The sequence below is a fragment of the Phalacrocorax aristotelis genome, chromosome 2 (assembly GCF_949628215.1).
Source record: "Phalacrocorax aristotelis chromosome 2, bGulAri2.1, whole genome shotgun sequence".
NCBI lineage: Eukaryota > Metazoa > Chordata > Aves > Suliformes > Phalacrocoracidae > Phalacrocorax > Phalacrocorax aristotelis.
Genome location: NC_134277.1, coordinates 10,400,033 through 10,417,193, shown reverse-complemented (window position 1 = coordinate 10,417,193; position 17,161 = coordinate 10,400,033). Strand labels below are relative to the sequence as shown.

Below are 17,161 nucleotides of genomic sequence, written 5' to 3'. Positions count from 1 at the left end.
GGCGACCTTTAATATGCACAGTTTTATCTTACTGGTGTACACATTTTTATTTTTTTTCTAGAATCAAACTGGAATTTGGCACACCATCCTCAGGCTGCGGAAGCACCTCCTTGCCTGCACCGCCAGGGAAACAGCCTCCAGAGCAGCACAGGGCTTGGGCCGGCAGAGAACAGGCAAAGGCCCACTGCATCTGCATTCACTGCGGTAACTCGTGGTCAGGTTTTCGGGATGAGAAAGGCAAAGGCCAAATGAGGAAAAGGCTTTGAAATTTACATCAACAACACAAAAACAGGCTGTGCTGCCTTCCTGTTTCTCCCTTACCGGTTTCATGCCCTGCAAGTTACACTGAGAAGCGGCATTGTGCCTATCCAGGATATTAAGATTTGCCTTTCTTCTTGGCGCTAAAACATACAAGCCTAGAGAAGACGGAAGTAGCACTAGAGGTGTTTAATGAAAGAAACACTCTGGTGGTTGTCCTAACTCAGAAGGTGAATCTCCCCAAGAGAGAAATCTTCTACCTCTTCGCACTCATTCAGGAGCTCAGTCAAAGGCTGAGGGCAGGAGGTTCGTGAATGTTACTCATGCTTGCAGACAATACTAGATGCATCTAGAAGAGCTTTAAGTGAATTTCTAGCTCTCTACCACTCTCCTGAGCTCACAGTTTGTATAGAAGAGCCGAATAACACCCTTTTGTTACTGAAGTACGCTTGGAGATAAGGGCCTGACCATATTTCCCGTAAGCACCCAGTAGTAAGAAATGTATACGTCCAGATTAGCAGACTAATTCTGGAAAGTGTCTGAGTCACTACTTAACAGCGCATGTCCAAATAAATTAAAGCACCGAAGTGCCTTCTGATAAGAGGCAGTATTAGTATGGAAAGCCTGGCCAAAGTCCTCTGAATCAATAAGGCTTAGTCTTCCAACTCTGGCTAAGAGAGGCTGGAGGAAAGGGTCAGCCTTGGCCGTGTGAGTCTTCTCCATTTCCCTCCAGAAATACATCCACAGAGAAGTCCAAAGCAATTTAAAAATATCAATAGCCTAGCTCCCTTTAGAAGAATGACGGAGACTGGCACTACAGAATATGCCCTTTCACAAAAGCAAGACAGTACCCTGCTGCTGAGCAACACAAATATCGCAACAGGATAACAAATTCAATTTTAGTTTCTGTACTGGGCTTTGTGCTGCGCAGAGCAAAAGGCAGCCTCCAACTACCTGCCTAGGAAAAAAGATTGCCAGAGGTGGCTATTGTGACAGTTACGCAAATGTACGATATGTAAGCAAGTTAATCTTACACCATATATCAGTTACAAAGACTAACACAGACATGGCATGTATTTCTGGAGAGAAATCGAAAGATCTGCCCAGCTTTTCCACCAGATCTGTCAAAGCCTCTGCAAACTCTACAATTCCCCCCCACCAGGTAAACTCCCCTCCTGGACCACATTTCAATCAAGCTGAGACAGAAGAATCCTATTCCAGAGCTGCTGCTTTGCATCTTTAGCTGTTTTGGTAGCAGCTTCAAGCAACTCCCTTACAGACACAGCCTAAATAATTCTCTCTTCTGGCCATCAGGAATGTGTGTTCCGCAATCTGAATTCTATGACCAGTCACCCAGGCCGGATTCCTCTCCCATACTAATAACTCATTCAAATAAATTTACTAATAAGAAACAATGCAGGAGATTTCATATTTTATTTTTAACAGTCAGTAAAAGGAGAAACCGAAGCCTTCTCAATGTACTGTGTTGTCTGTTATACCACGTAAGAGACTAGCATCTTTACAAACTAGATGTCAATATTTAATCTCTCTCAGGATTAATATTCAGTTGTATGAAAGGATTCAGCTTTATTTTGACCACTGGTAAACTAGCAGCTATAGGGGTTTTTTTTTCTATTTTTAGTGAGTTCATTCCAAGTTGTCTGCATTGAAAAGAATAGCTGAAAGAGCTTCCATTTACGATTCAGCATAAAGGGTAAGTTATAGAGCAAAACAATGTTTTACGAGTTATTACCATAAGCCTCTAAAAAAATCTATTTTCTTGATTGTCAATTTTAAGTCAAGCTCAAAAGCGATCTATTTTTAGTGATTTTAAAATGAACCCACTGTGCTGTGAAAGTTAGCATTATTGAAAACCAGAGCACTAAAGAGACAATTCCACTTAACAGCATCCTTTTAATAAAACTTTTTACTTCTCTTCTGAATTAAATATACTTTAATTCCCACCATCACATTTCGAACCTGACATCTTCCCAAGCAGAAGTCTTTAGCTTCCTTTATTTGGAAGATAATTAACACTTAGGCCACCAGTGCAATCTACCTTACACCAAGACCTCATGGCTTTCAGATTTGGGTACTATCACATCCAAACTGCCGCATGTATTTCAGACATGGTAAGCATGACAGGGGATATAGCACTCGCGTGGGTTTTCCATTAACTTTCTACCAGCTGCTCTAAGTCAGATAACACCTAACCCAGCGCTAAGTCTGCCAGAACATAGTTTTCAGAGAAGTTTCAACGCGTCTGAAACAGCAGTCGGCTTGTGTAAGCTGAGGGCTACTGCTCAGATGGTCAGAGTGTTTTTTTAATTATTTTTTTAAAAAAATCTGGCAGCAGCACCTCAAAAGCACGGCTTACTGTTTTGTGAATGTATGACCTGTGTAGCAGAGTACAAACCAACCACCTTCTACTCTAACTTTTCAGGAGTGCACTTCACCCAACAACCAACTCTAGTCGAGGTATTTTTTCCAACACCAAAGCAGATCAAGCAGTAAACCCGCTCTAATGATGAATTCAAAAGCTACAGTTTGTAGCCCTGAAAGTAAATTTGTTTCATTCCAATCCTACTGCAACACAAGGATCATTTCAGCATTTCGGGTGGAAGATAAAAAGCTTTTCACTTAAGACAACAACTTCAACACAAGCAATAACAACAAGGAAACCCAAACTGAGTACTACATAAAGCAAGACCACAGTCACAGTTCAGTCCCAAAGTAAACAAGACCAGAGGGAGCAGACAGTGCAAACAAGCTTCCATTTCTTACCTTAAAAAAAGGTAGTAAAGTTTCAAAGTCTGGGTTCCTGCTGACTGGCAGATTACTGATGTCAGTATTGCAACTACCTTGTGAGAACATCATGACTTAAAAACAAGCCTGAATACTAAGACATTCAAAAAGCAGGACCAAAGAGGCAGGTTTTTCAAAAGTACTATGCAATGCTTCCACAGAAAGGTTCCTAACACTAAATTAATGCATTGCACTGCGTGCTTTTGAAAAATTCTCTGACCACAAGCATCGTACAGCTGACACATCCATTTTGCAATGCAATGATCTTTAGAGGTAAACACTATCCTGTTACAATCGCAGGTTAAACTAAGGTAAAGTTGGAAACAAGCTCACTTTTCAAACAGAACAGAAGCAAATTCAGGAACGGATCTCAGGTTTCCAAAAATAAAAAATGAAATCGAACTGTCTTTATCACCGGACCATCCCAGGGATGGTCTGAAACACGTAAGCACAGGTAAATAGAGAAGACGAACTTCCACTTACACCTAAAGCTAATACGCTGAAAGAGGCAGGCACACAGGACAGCCAAACACAAACACTGACAGAGAGATATAAAACCCTTGGGCTTGTTTACAGATTTTTTTGGTGTTCAGTCTTTTACGAGCCTTGTTTTCAGCATTCAAAGGCTCAGCCCATCAATTAATCAGAAGCTGATACAGTACACATCTCACAAACGCCACGTGCGCTTACTCGGCCGACCACCTTTGTCACTTATACCACAAAACAATGCCTGTGATTCCCAGAGAAGGTATTGTAAGAACTGAGAACCGCAAGAGCTGCACCGGTTTCAAAATGTGAAGCATTCTAAAGGCAAAATCCCAAACTACTTGAGTAAAGCCAAGTGAAAGGGGTAGGTGCCATGCAATCTAACGAGAAACTTGTGTTACAGTGGATTGCGTTGAAGTTACTGCCATGCGCGAGAGACCAAAAAGAGGTTGCACCAAGAAAAAGCATTACAAAGTTATTGTATTCTACCAATGAACTTTGAAGCAGAGCATGAAAGAGCAAGTGACTTAGCAGGTTCAAAAACTCCATCTTAGCTTTTCCAAACCACTGCAGGAAGCTTAATTTAAACAGGATGGTATCCCTAACCATTCAAAAATAAATCCCTCCTGTATGAAGAAATGGTACTTTTAATCAAACAGCACCTGGTTTTGAAGGCTACCTCATACCACTGCACACTGGATGCCTAGCATGTGCCAGAATTGAGAACCTTTTCTGTTATTAAGCATTTCATGCTATTGTGGCCAAAACTGGAGTTTAAGGAAATTTGCTGCCCTTTATCCATTACTTCTAGAAAGTTTTGTACATACATGCAAATTACGTATTAGTAAGGAGCCATGTAAAATTTTTCAGAGGAACCTAATAAGTGGATTTTCAAGAAAAAGAAGTTCATTTCAGCAGCACAAATAAAAAATTCTGAATATTCAGTACATAATAGGAAGAATTTAAATTGGATCCACAGTAAACATAGAATGAGGATTTGTTTTGTATATTAAAAATGACGTTGGATGCAACAAGTGGCATCAAAAAAATAAGTTGGATGTGGTGTTATTTAAAAAAAAACACTAAACCAAAAAAAACAAACAACTGTGGTCTATACATTTAGGAGACTATTAGGCTTAGGTCAAGTGTAGGAAGGTGACAATTTTTAACAACTGGAACTGCCAGTCCAATTCTATACTTGGACCAAGACCATGCATCCATCCCGTTCAACCACCAGCCCATTCAAATGCTGGTGCACGGCTATCTGCTTAGTACTGTAGAAACCTTTACTGATTAATTCTGCCTTCTGCTGCCTTATTTCTTTGCATCTGTTTTTGTGTTTTGCCAGCTTCTCTTTCTACCAAGAGCGAGCAGCACTGCCATTTAATGCTGCATTTTGTCCAGCTCTGACAGTAACCAGCTTCAGGGATTTAAAGGCAGGAGAGAGACTATCCCCAACACTGGATCTTCAGCAAATTTAGTGTTAAAAGATTTCATTATAGAACTCTGGAGTCAAATGGTTGTATATAATGCTGTGAGAAGGACCACGCTTTTCTGGGCACAGATTTGCCACTAGCAGGTATGTTATCATAATAGTGTTCTAACTTGAGCTAGGTATTTTAGATGTTAAAAGAAGATTACCTGGGATTAAAATAGCAGGTGAAGTTTGGCAGCTCAATGCAAAACCTATGGTTATCCACAGGAAGGAACTCAAACCCAACTTCAGATTGTCCTAATTTTATTTGACTTTGTTAACCAATTTTGAAGCACTTTTTACAGTTTACATAACTTAAAAGGAGCACACTATGTCCTCTAAATATAAATTAACATTTTAATAACTCAAGACATCACAACAAAGCCAGATTTTGAAATAAATTTTCTGTTTAGTTATCTGGATCAAGAAAGAACATACATGGGGAAGGAAAAAACAGCATTAACAAGAAAACACCGTTTAGTTCTAAACTGAGTTTGTGCTTCTACAACAAAAACACAACACTGAAGTAACAAGAACTCTGCAAAGAACTTGAAAAGGTACATAACTTTTGTAGTCCCAAAACCAAAGTACATAGTTATTTCTTATTCTACCTGTTATTTTGTTTGGTTCTATGAAATTAGCATTAATGGTAGTGGGACAAATGTAAGACATACTAACTTTGCTGCAAACACGAATTCTGTTGTAGCAGTCTGTTAGATTGTTGGTTTGGGCTAAGCTGAATTGGTTTTCCTGCATGATGAACATGAACAAATCTTTTCGATGTATTTAATAATCAACACATTTGTTAGTACAAAGCAGATGGTGTTCAGCAAGAAGGCATTAAGTGATCATTTGAAAACACCATGCTTTTTTTTTTTAACCCCTAGCCACCCTAAAGAATTTCATAAAGGCCAGATGTTCAAAGCTGGTGCACAGATAAAAACTGTACATCCATGATTTATGCATGAAATTACCCAGCACCTGACAGGTGTTAACATATGCCAATAGTTATTTGCATGCTTTCGCTATGACATACAGAAATCAAGTCATCTTTCACTAAACTTTGAAAATCTGGTCTTAGCCACAAATTAACGCTTTGCTTCACTCCATTAATTTAACAAAACGCATTAATCCATCTTCCGATTTTTGGGTGATGACTAAAAATAAGGGTGAGATATTTCAATGCTAATGATTTGTACAAATCTCCTTCAAAGCAATTATGTTTGTTCTCAAAATAAGCAAAGAAATCTTATTGTTGAGAAAGTCTTCTCTTTTTTTAATTGTTAAATGTTTTCCTGTATTTTTATGTTCACTACAGGTTATTTTTTGAAGCAACCTCAGAACTTAAAACTTTAGAAAACTTTACATTTATTTTTAAACCGAAAGAGTTACTTTAGGCCTAGACCAAAACAAAATTATGTACTAGGGCAAAAGATGGAGTTAGAGAGTCAGCCTCTGAAGCTTCTTAAAAATAGGTGCTTCAAATACAGGTTTGGAAAAGAAATTAAATATGTTTCCAGTCACACTGAAGAAAACGTCTCTAAAGAAAAAAGGCCCTCATCCTTAAGACTGAAGAAAAAGGTGGTAGGAAAAAAGAAAGGAAAAAAAAAAAAAGCACTGTTTTCCCAAGTTGCCCAAATCACACACAGACACAGGAAGGTTACAAATGCCATTCATGAAAGAATGCACCACAAACATCAGCATTTATTCATTTTGAATTTTTTTTTTTTTTTTTTAGCAAATGACAAAAGACTCAGCTCACTGGCTTCACTTTTGTTTATCTTTTGCTTACATTACACATTTAAACATTTGTCAAAACTTACTAAGTTGTCTGCATTCATGCATAACTAGAAAACATCCTTAATTTATTTAAACCAGAAATGCATTAGCAGAAATGTATTAACATTGTTCACTACTAAACATTTAAAAAAAAAAAATGTTGAAAGTATTTAAAAAGGTTATCCTGGAAATGTTAACTTCACAGCAGACTTAAACTACTAATTGGCTCACATTTCAAATTGGAAAAAGCAAGATTCATGCTAGTGTTAGTGTACATCTCGCCCTAGCACTACTGAAGGATCATGGTTCACCTTGATCATATATAATAAAAAGAAAGTGCATACAGAAATTTACAACAATTTTAAGGACAAAAAAATGGTCCAATTGATGTGGTCCCAACAATTAACTCAAAAGTCTATAACAAATGAGAGCTTCGGTGAGCTATTTATACTACTTAAGATTAAGTACGGATATACAGAAAGTTGAGTTCGTTTGAAATCTTCAAAAAATGTTCCTGTCAATCCTCAAATGGTGGCTGTTATAGCTTAAAATTTCTGTTAAATGCGTGCGTTGAATTACTTGTTATCCAAGCGTAGCAGCTGCTCCTTACCATTTATTGTTAGCGACCTTAACTGGCCATCTTCTTCAACTTCTACTCTCTCTTGTCCATTCTCAACAATTCTGCAGGACAACAACAGGAGTTAGCCATTTTAAAAGCACTGTAAGCAGTTTGAAAATACTCACCAGACCTAGGTTTTTAGATAATGAACTATAACGGAGCACTGCCTGCTTAATGCAACTGTAGCTGGCAAGCTTCTGCATTTAACAGTGCAGAAGCTGTAACTAGCAACCATCTGCATTTCCCCTCTAATATTCTTTATTTATAGCAGGAAAATTGCTTTCTGGAAGTATTCAAACCTCCAGTTTGTAAAGTTCACAGTTACAGCTGTCACCTCACACATTGTCACAGTTGTACTGACACTACACGCTATTATCTAGAAGTAAATGTCTTTTCACAGATCAACTGTACAATCTTGACATTGCATTCAGTACCTACCCATCTGCTAAATGCATAATGTTCTAGATTCAATAACAGTTTTGCATGATATAAGGCAAGCAAGACAGTCTTTAATCCACTTTTTATTTGATCAGAGCAATTAATTTGGAGACCTACTGTATGCCAAGTTTATGACCAGCATGTACATTGCAAAATTTAAGTATCCCTGACTGGAAGGAGACATTAACAAGCTCTGTGGGTTTGGGCTTTTTTTGTTTGTTTTAGAAACAGGAAGATAAGGAATATTTTTAGAACATTTAATTTATGCCTAAATTTTAACTGTCTGGGAATTGTCCCCTCATGATTCAAATGAGGAAACCACATGGAAAAACACAAATTTTTCTGGAGAACAGACTTACTGAAGAGAATACACCCGTATTAAAATCAGAGGGAACACCTTCTTGCCTGAAGTAAAACATTACTCAGAGAAGATTTTTCATTGGGTATGCTGGGATATGAATCTTCTTCAGGCTTAGCTACCTTGTAAGCAGATATTCTACGAAGTAACAGGACTTCTCAGAGATAGTAAATGTGTCTTCCTAGATGTGGCTAACCACATTCCTTGCTTCTCCTCCTACTTTCTAAATATAACAAAAGATATGACAGCAGCATACCTGATCTAGCTTATTTTTTAATATTAAACATGGGGCCTTATCTCCTTTTGCATAAAACTCTTTGGTCTCTCTCGCCTGGTACAACTCCCTCAGAAGTGGGCACTTTTCAGATTTTTCTGGAATACACTCACATAAAGATATCGTGACCACACCAGCGTGTGATGACAAAGGCTGCATTTAAGTGGTCAAGATGACAGGATCTCTCCAGTACAATACAACACAGAAGAACCTTGCACTTTGAAGTACAGGACACAAATTATCAAAAAGAAAAAAAGTGGGTTTTCCCTTGCTTTTCTGTAAATTTTTATTAAGTACTGAAATTACAGTTAACTACTTGCTCAGTACTCCTATAGCTTATTGATCATAATGTTCCATGTAGGTTACTCTATAGCTAACTTATATTTGGGTTTCCCAAATGCAGTCATTTCCCCATCACAAGCACGGAACAGCAAGAAGCTATGCTCTGTATAGTACTTTAAAATTCACTTTCCCACGAACAGAAAAAGTTTTCTCCAAAGCAGGTTTCAGTTGCTTATTTCACTTAACAGATAAAAATAGTATTTACACAAAAACTTCATTCAAACACTGCCTAGGAAAGCAAACTAGAACAGATGTTAGGGCAAACTGTTTCATATTTCATGTCTGCAAAATTAAAAGTCCTCTCAATCCCTAGTTAAAAGCTTCCTAATCAACAGAGGCCAAGTGCACTCTCCCCTTCCAGGAACTCAAGCTGACTTGGCACGCAGTAGTAAAGGACCGTAATAAAAGATGCCTCACTACACAGGAGGTTCTGAAGGCCTGGAAGAGCTCCATTGCCAGGTCCCTTTCAAAGAGCAAATGAGTTGCAACCTTCATTCTTCATCAGGGCAGTTCTGAAAGCATGTCTTACACATCTGAACCCTCATCCTCAACACACCAACACCATCTTCCCCGTTTTCACATGCTACAGCTTTAAGTAACCCAACAATGACAAGAGTCAGAGAACCCAATTAAACTTTTCAAATTTAAGCATTCAGAGAAAACCAAGTAATGTGATTACCACAGCAAAAGTACACATACACGCATGTCTTACTATATTTATGTGTGTGTGTATATATAGTATATGTATTGCATGTATTTATAGCTATGTATGCCTCTACATGTAGTTTCATACAAATATATCACTTACCTCTTTGTAGTAATTTTTCTGCCATTAACTATTTTAGTTGAGGTTGATACTGATTTGAAGTTACCCATCCCACTGCCACCAAATGACGTAGAGGAGAATGAAGTGAGGCCTCCGTGTCCCAATGAACCAAACGAAGTAAAACCTATTGGGAAAGAAGGTTTTTGACTGAAAATGTATTTTTGCATGACTGTGGGATCCATTAGTCCCTCACACTACATCCTAGCTCCAGGATGCCCTTAGTTGATTGCATCAATACAACATCAGTGACTAGACGGCATTAAACACCAGTGTGAGAATAAAACCACGGCTCCGGCCCCATCAATTTCTCCCATGTGGACCCATAGTTCACATTCCAAACGCATAGCATTTGTCCAAAAAATTCATCACGTCCTGCCCCGAAAAGGTGTTCAATCCTGTCTTCTGAACCATTATATCATTCTTTCCACTCGAGGTAAAGCTAGTAACTTTAACAAATCTGGTTTTTTGCTTTAATGCAGATGTTGGGATATCCTGAGTTAGCAAACAGAACAAGTTTGATTTATCCCAACTAAAACCCAGAATCTTAACACCTGAAAGGATGCTGACTACCAGCCACTCTCAGCACCTCTGAGCAGGTTTTCAGCATTCAAAATGACTACCCCAGAACTGATACTAAGTAGTATAATGGGTTTTAGGCACACATTTTTCCAGTCTATTTTCAGGACCTTAAATAACAGCCATCACACCACCAACACCTAAAAGCAAACAGAACAAAAACAATTCTAAAGCTATAGAGAAACTGTAGCACCAAAATTAAGAACACAAGAAGGTCTACCTCTTAGAGGTCTGTTTACTTTTCATGAACTTTTAGGTAGACCAAATATTGCAGTTATAGCTTTATTTACATTCAGATTTTACAGAGAGCAGCTTAATTTAAAAAAAGCAGCCTCAGAATTCCTGAATGAAGGAGGCAATTTTTTTAAAAAAGTATTTACCAGCTTACTGTACTGAGATCCTCTATGAATCAAAATTGCATTCTTTGTTAAATGTTGTGATATTTACCTGTGTCAAATGAAGAAAAACCACTTCCAAAAGCAGGGAATCCACTAAACGCAGAGAAAAATGATCCACCACCCCTGTTTCTGCTTCCTCTTGGAACTCGCCTGCCCCCGAAGAAGTCCTCAAAAGGGTCTTCTACAAAACAGAACACAACATTTAAGAGGTCAGTATTACTGCATAATTCTTAATCATTAGGGATTCTTTGTTAAAAGATAATATTTCCTGTTACAGGTAAGATTCTTCCTTTGAAATATTTGATATTACCAAACTGAACGGTCCACCAAAAAAGCAATTCCTATGCTCCTTCTGGACTAAATCCTGTCTTACTTTTGGACCTAAGTAGTTGATTTCCTTATTTTAGCTGTTTAGTATTAAAAACCAGTAAGCTTGATGTCAATGCTCTTACATTTTTCAGTATAACAGAATTGGCAAGAGCTACAGAAATAGTACTATTCCCACCACATGCTCATATAGTATATTATATGGGTGGTACAATAAAAGTGAAATCAGTATTTATTTGAAGCTAACTATGTCCAGTCAGTTAGCATTTGACAGATTTAACACCCTTCAGATGCATAATCATGACCTCTACACACCAAGTCACCATACGGCAAATCCTTCAGCTGTTCTACAGAACTCCCTGTTGCCTGACTAAGGTTTTCCAAGGCGCAGAATAAAGAGTAGCACTACACACAAATTAAAAGAATTTGAATTTTAACAAATCTTAAAATATTGCGCACAGGTATCTGAACTTTCTAGCTTATTTCTCGTCAAGATTTATTGTGGATCACCATGATGAGGTCTCTGAAAAGTGACTTCCAGATAGGTTATATCAATTACTGAAATATAAAAACAACAGCCAGGGATTGATGACTCATGATCTTAAAGTGTTCAAAGTGTTTATTTTAGCACTTGCAACATTAGGTACTTCAAACATGTATTCTGATGAACCTTTAGGCAGGAAAGTGTGGAGGTTTACACACAGTGTCCCGAAGAGGCATTTGGTGCCTACCAAGCAGGAGGAAGAGGGGAGAAAACGAGTCACGGATAAAATGCTATTTCAAATTCACGTACAACTGTTTTGTCATTGAAACAGCTGCTGTACCACCCCCATTAGGAAGACAATAGTCTCTTTCAAATAAAAAAAGGGGGCCGGGGGGGGGGGGGGGAGGGAACCAGACACCTATACAAGCAATCCTTACTTAATCACATTTTCCTAAAAAATATAGTTATTACTAGAATTATCTGAAAACTGCTTTTTAGCAGTGCTCTTAAAACAAAGAGGAACATATAAAATTGCAATCATGTAACAGATACTCAATAAATATAATACTTCCATTAAAATCAGAAAAGTTTAAGAACTTCAACTACTCTCCATCAATCACAACGCTCCCAAGAATGAGTGTTGTACAGTACCAACAATTTTACCAAGTTTTACAAGTGGGGACTCAATATTGAAAGGTAACAGTCAAACACTGTACAGAATAAGCTCTAACTGAAAAATGCAAAAACCAGTGATAGCAGCAATAGAAGCATGAAAACAAGGAAGACTCTTGTAACTGCGTGACTGTTCAGAACTACAAACTGACAAAGCAAAGGTCAGAAATGCAATATTTATTCCACCTCTGGTACCACCCACAAAAATCCAAGCTGATTTACAATAAATCACCAAGTTAATGCAATAGTGACTATACTAAAGCAATCAATGTGATAATGAAAAGATATTAGTTGCCATCTGGTTTATGTCCAATTACTTAACGAAAGTGAAACGTCACAATGCACTTATGCTGAACAAAGGCAGCCACTGAAGTTCAGACATACACTCCCATCAGCAAAGCACAAAATGCCAAGAACAACAAAAAAAAATAATCCTATCCTTCCCCTAGCTTTCACCGCTATTGACTAAAACAAGGCAGGACCAAACTTTTATCTTACATATACTAGACAAGCAAGTGTTAAGATTTGTTTCTACCTCGGGTGGGTTTTTTTGTTTTGCTTCCCCCCCCCATGTAGAACAAGTTTTCTTCAGTATACAGATGACCTGTTATTACCTTAAAACAACAGTTATTAAACCCAACGCTTGGGCATGGAAATGTAGGAACCTACCACCAAAATTACTATGTTTGAAACAAGCACTACATCCATTTTAAAAAAAAGTGTGGCTCTTTGTCACACTAGCATATCAGCTAGCAAGTAAAACCACTGCAGTTAATTGTTTTGTAGTCCAATTTATTCTCGCTAGAGTGACTCATAAGTTAGTTATGAAGGTCATTCACTCACGTGTAGAAACGATCTATATTATATTACTCCCACTGTGAAGCTTTCTATTTATAGTCCAATTTTTCTTGTTACCTGGAGTTCGAACAAAAACAAAACAAACTACATGTAAGCTTTGAGTTTTTAATCCCCCACAGTATATCAGACTATTCTGCAAGTGAATCTCTCCTCCTCGGCACAGCAGCAGCAGAAACACAAAGGTTTAAGGAAGGATCACAGAATCTCCCAGAGATCCCTGCTATGAACCCAGCTTCTAAAAGGATTATTGCCTACTCCCTAGGCACACTAAAATCTAACCGAGACTTGGACATGCCTTATTATTAGCCTTTGGCAACCCTACGCGCCAAAGAAAGAGGTCAGCACAACGTATTGGCACGTGTTCTAGCCTCAGGTGATTTCTGTTAGCAGTCCCGCTAATAATCCTCCAGTGCTCTTCCAGTAATTCTCTCCAGTAAATAAGATACTCAGACCACTCTTCCGCAGAGGACTGCAGAATGGTCAGCAAGATGGATCATGCAGAGACAGGAAAACGGGTAGGACTTTCCTGAGGGAATATTTCTTACTGTCCTGACAGCCATCCAGGTACACCATGCAGGAAAAAAAAAAAAAGCCAAAAACATTAAGGAGCAAAGGCACAAGAGGCTTCTGCATTATCATTTGTTGTATCCACCACCAAATACACATTAATACAGCAACCTCACAACTACTCAGAACCTGTTTATGCTTTTAGTCCCTAAGTCAGGATGATTAATAGTACCACTCAGCAAAATAATAACAATTCAGCCTGGTAGGTCTATTTTTGTGATTTAGCAGAACCTTTCCAGGCATGGTAACTTTTGCACATAGATGGCTTTTTCCAAATGGTTCAAATGCAGCAAGTGTCACAATATCAGGTGTTGGGGTTTTTTAATGAATCCTCTTATGAAAGTTATTTTGGTGCTTACAATCCATGTATTTTGCTTATTGAATGTTAGAAGCATATCAGATCAACAAAACTAAGCTGTTAAAATAAAAAACCCTCATAAGTGAAGGACTTCCTAAAAAGGTAAAATACTATATATAAAATAATATACAACCTCAAAGCTTCAAAAAACTGAAATGCTAGACTTGTGCCACCTCAGAGTACTACTAAATACTGATTGCAGATAAATTCACAGTTTACTCTAATCCACGTATTACCAGAAATTTATGGGAAGACAAAGTATTGGATTCACTTTCAAGAAAAATGTTGGGAGTACACTTCTGACACAGAACTTGTGGTGCTGCCAAGACAGCAAAGATCAAGAGAACACAGAGATGAGGAACTTCAAGGAAGCCAGTGAGACAGACTTCTAATCTATCAACAACAGCAGATGAGGTGAAGCTTTCGGGGAAAAAAAAGCAAATGTTTAAGCAAAGAACTCATGGTAGCCTGTTACCAAGAAAAGAGACAAAATTAAGGACTTGGGACTCTTGCTGTTACTAGGTAGGAAGACTGGAGTTACAGAGGCCAGAAAGTTAATGTGAAGGTTGGAACAACAAAACTCCCAGCAATGCAAAAGTTTGTACACTAACAAACCCACCTGAAAATAATGACATTACAGGTAATGTTTCAAAAAGAATTTACTTTATTTCTCATAGAATGGGCTGGGTTGAAATGGACCTTAAAGATCATCTAGTCCAACCCCACTGCCATGGGAAGGGGCACCTCCCATTGATTTAGAAAAATCTTCATTAATTCAAACGCAGCAACTCTCTTGTTCCTCTGGGGAAAAAGTTAAACTGTTCACTATGAACCATGGACCTACCTTGCTTTTCTGTAGTTACAGGAAAAGAATTTCACCTCTAAACAAGTCAAAGAACAACAACTATAATAAATATCTCACTGCAGTTTAAAATAAGGTAGATCATGATCTCCCCTACTCTCAGGAGTCCTCAGCTGTAACACAGAAACAGGATTTTCTCCCTTTCAGCAGTATAAGCCAAGTGCAGAATACTACTTAAAAGATATCATTGCTCTCCTTTCCGGCCTTGTGATCATGGAACCAAATGGCAAGCTGCCTTAATTCATTGATCCAAAAGAAAACAGAGCGTCTGTACTGTTAGCTTTCTGTTGCATCCGTGAGCTGATCTGACTCAGTATTGGTGAGACTGGCATCTCTGAAAGAAGATGGGCAGGAAAGCACCATATGATAAGGGGAGGGAGGAAAACAGGCAAAACCCAGAATATCTACATTTGAGGCAGTCATAATTCAGTCAAACTTCATTAAATTCATTGAAATGATCTAACGCATTAGTTGAAATCACAATACACTATAAACTGGGAGTGCCACATTTCCTAAGGCAGTCACTTCTATCATGACACTTGTAACTCGGCAGCTGCTTGGGGAACCAGATCAGGAACTGACCCGCTGAAAAGAGCATCTCCAGATGAAAGGAAGTTCAGCCACATCAATTATTTGCTAGAATTTATAGTGTGACGGTAAAAGCAACTGTGCTGGATACAAGGAAGACAGCAGGAAGAAGTGCCCAAGGGTCAAAAGCAGTTCAGGAAGATGCTTTCAGCCATAGAACAATGCTATCCCTGGTGAAAACACTGAGCACATTCCAGTGCAATGCCATCATTTACCTCCAGAAAAATCAAAAATATTGAGATAAATTGTGCACTGTCAGCAAAAGTTCTCACATGCACAGACTGCTGCAGCCAGAGGTGTCAATAATCTTATAGGAACAGTACGCAAAGGAACATTACCCTGTAAAATAGGATCACTGCCTAGTCACCACTCACTGGACCAGTTCCCCAGCCAGTGACCTTTCTTTCCTTTATTCTTTGCAAACACAGCCACACTATTGCCTCAGCCAAAACACGACACACGAGCTGAAGGCCCTTACTGCACATGCAGGAGGATGACACTGTAGCTGCAACGCACTGAGCAGAATAATGTGGAAAGGCTGCTCAGCCCCTACATAAGGAGGCAAACTCAACAGCATTGAGTGTTACAGTCTGCAGCATTTCAGTAAGCAAAGGCAGTACAGGCTGCCTGCCATAATTTCTTTATATCAAAAGCATGCTGTAAGTGCCTTTACAGATCATGCCAGAAGGAAGTCCAGAATGTGGGTCTGAATAATGTGTTTATGCAAAAGGCTATAGATACGATACATACAATAAACCAGAATTCTTGTAGGTGTTCCTATCTTGTCTCTTATTTGAAAAAAAGGTTCAAAGGTGCAGATTTGCAGTAAGCACACAAAACCTCATGCTACAGCTCTGTGGTGTAGCCAGGCACAAAACTGCATATCATCAGAACAGGACAGGCCACAGAAACCTGTAAGCACTTTTGCATGAAAATACTTTCTTCCTTAACTACAAAATAAGCATACTATTGATGCTACTTACTCAGAAAAGCCACTAAAATCCTGTTGCAAGCACTGTTGATTCACCCGCCTACAGTGTTTCAGCATGCTCTTTTGTAATTGCTCACTTGCACAAATTAGATGTCAAACAGATATTTGCCCTGTTTATTTAAGAAAGTTTACCAGCCAAAGCATTTGAAAGTCTTTCTAATGATATGCAGCAGAGATCCTGGGATTAGTAATTTTTTAGAAGGAGACTTAAAACATTACCTTTGAATGCCATCTATACCATAATTACAAAGATGCTGGAGTACAGCAAGTCCAATTCTAATCTGCATTTCATATTTATCAAATTAATGCCCAAACATTCAGGCACACCTTAAAAATTGAGGAATCTTCCACTACCACTGTATGACCTGCTCTCCTTGTGCTATGTTCAGCATTTGTCCTCTCACCAATATAACCAGTTAGCCATGCAAGAAAACAAAACAAAATACCAAACCATTTTCTTGGGGACTAACAACCTGAACTGGCTTGGGATGCCCAAGACAAACTTCGTCTTTGTCCAGTGTCCTGTCAAACAGCTTCTCAATGTATCTAATGGGAGATTAGTCAAAGATTAAAGTTTTAAGACAGGCATGAGACTTTGGAGCAAGGCCTCCCCCCTTTCAGCAGCAGAAGCTATGGATGAGTTGAGCTACCCATGGAGTCACAGCATTACCTATTCCAGTTTGATAACGCTGTCTGGGTGAGACAATTGCTCTGTTCCAAAAACCTTCTTTGAACCTATCAAGTTATTTCTGAAAAATTCACAGTAGTGAGATTTGGGCCTGTCAGTGTATAATTATGATCTAAGACTGGTGCTTACAAAA

At 38.5% G+C, this 17,161-nt stretch overlaps 1 protein-coding gene across 2 annotated transcripts in view; it reads right to left on the bottom strand.

The window, feature by feature from the left end:
• The window catches only part of DNAJB6 (DnaJ heat shock protein family (Hsp40) member B6), a 62,365-nt gene that overhangs the window by 25,594 nt on the left and 19,610 nt on the right, over nucleotides 1–17,161 (bottom strand). For both annotated transcript variants that reach the window (XM_075082378.1, XM_075082377.1), the window contains exons 7-9: nucleotides 10,683–10,814; nucleotides 9,642–9,783; nucleotides 7,413–7,483 (exon numbers count right to left, since the gene is read on the bottom strand). In XM_075082378.1, the coding sequence (XP_074938479.1) occupies nucleotides 7,413–7,483; nucleotides 9,642–9,783; nucleotides 10,683–10,814 (345 nt within the window). The remainder of the gene's footprint in view (nucleotides 1–7,412; nucleotides 7,484–9,641; nucleotides 9,784–10,682; nucleotides 10,815–17,161) is intronic.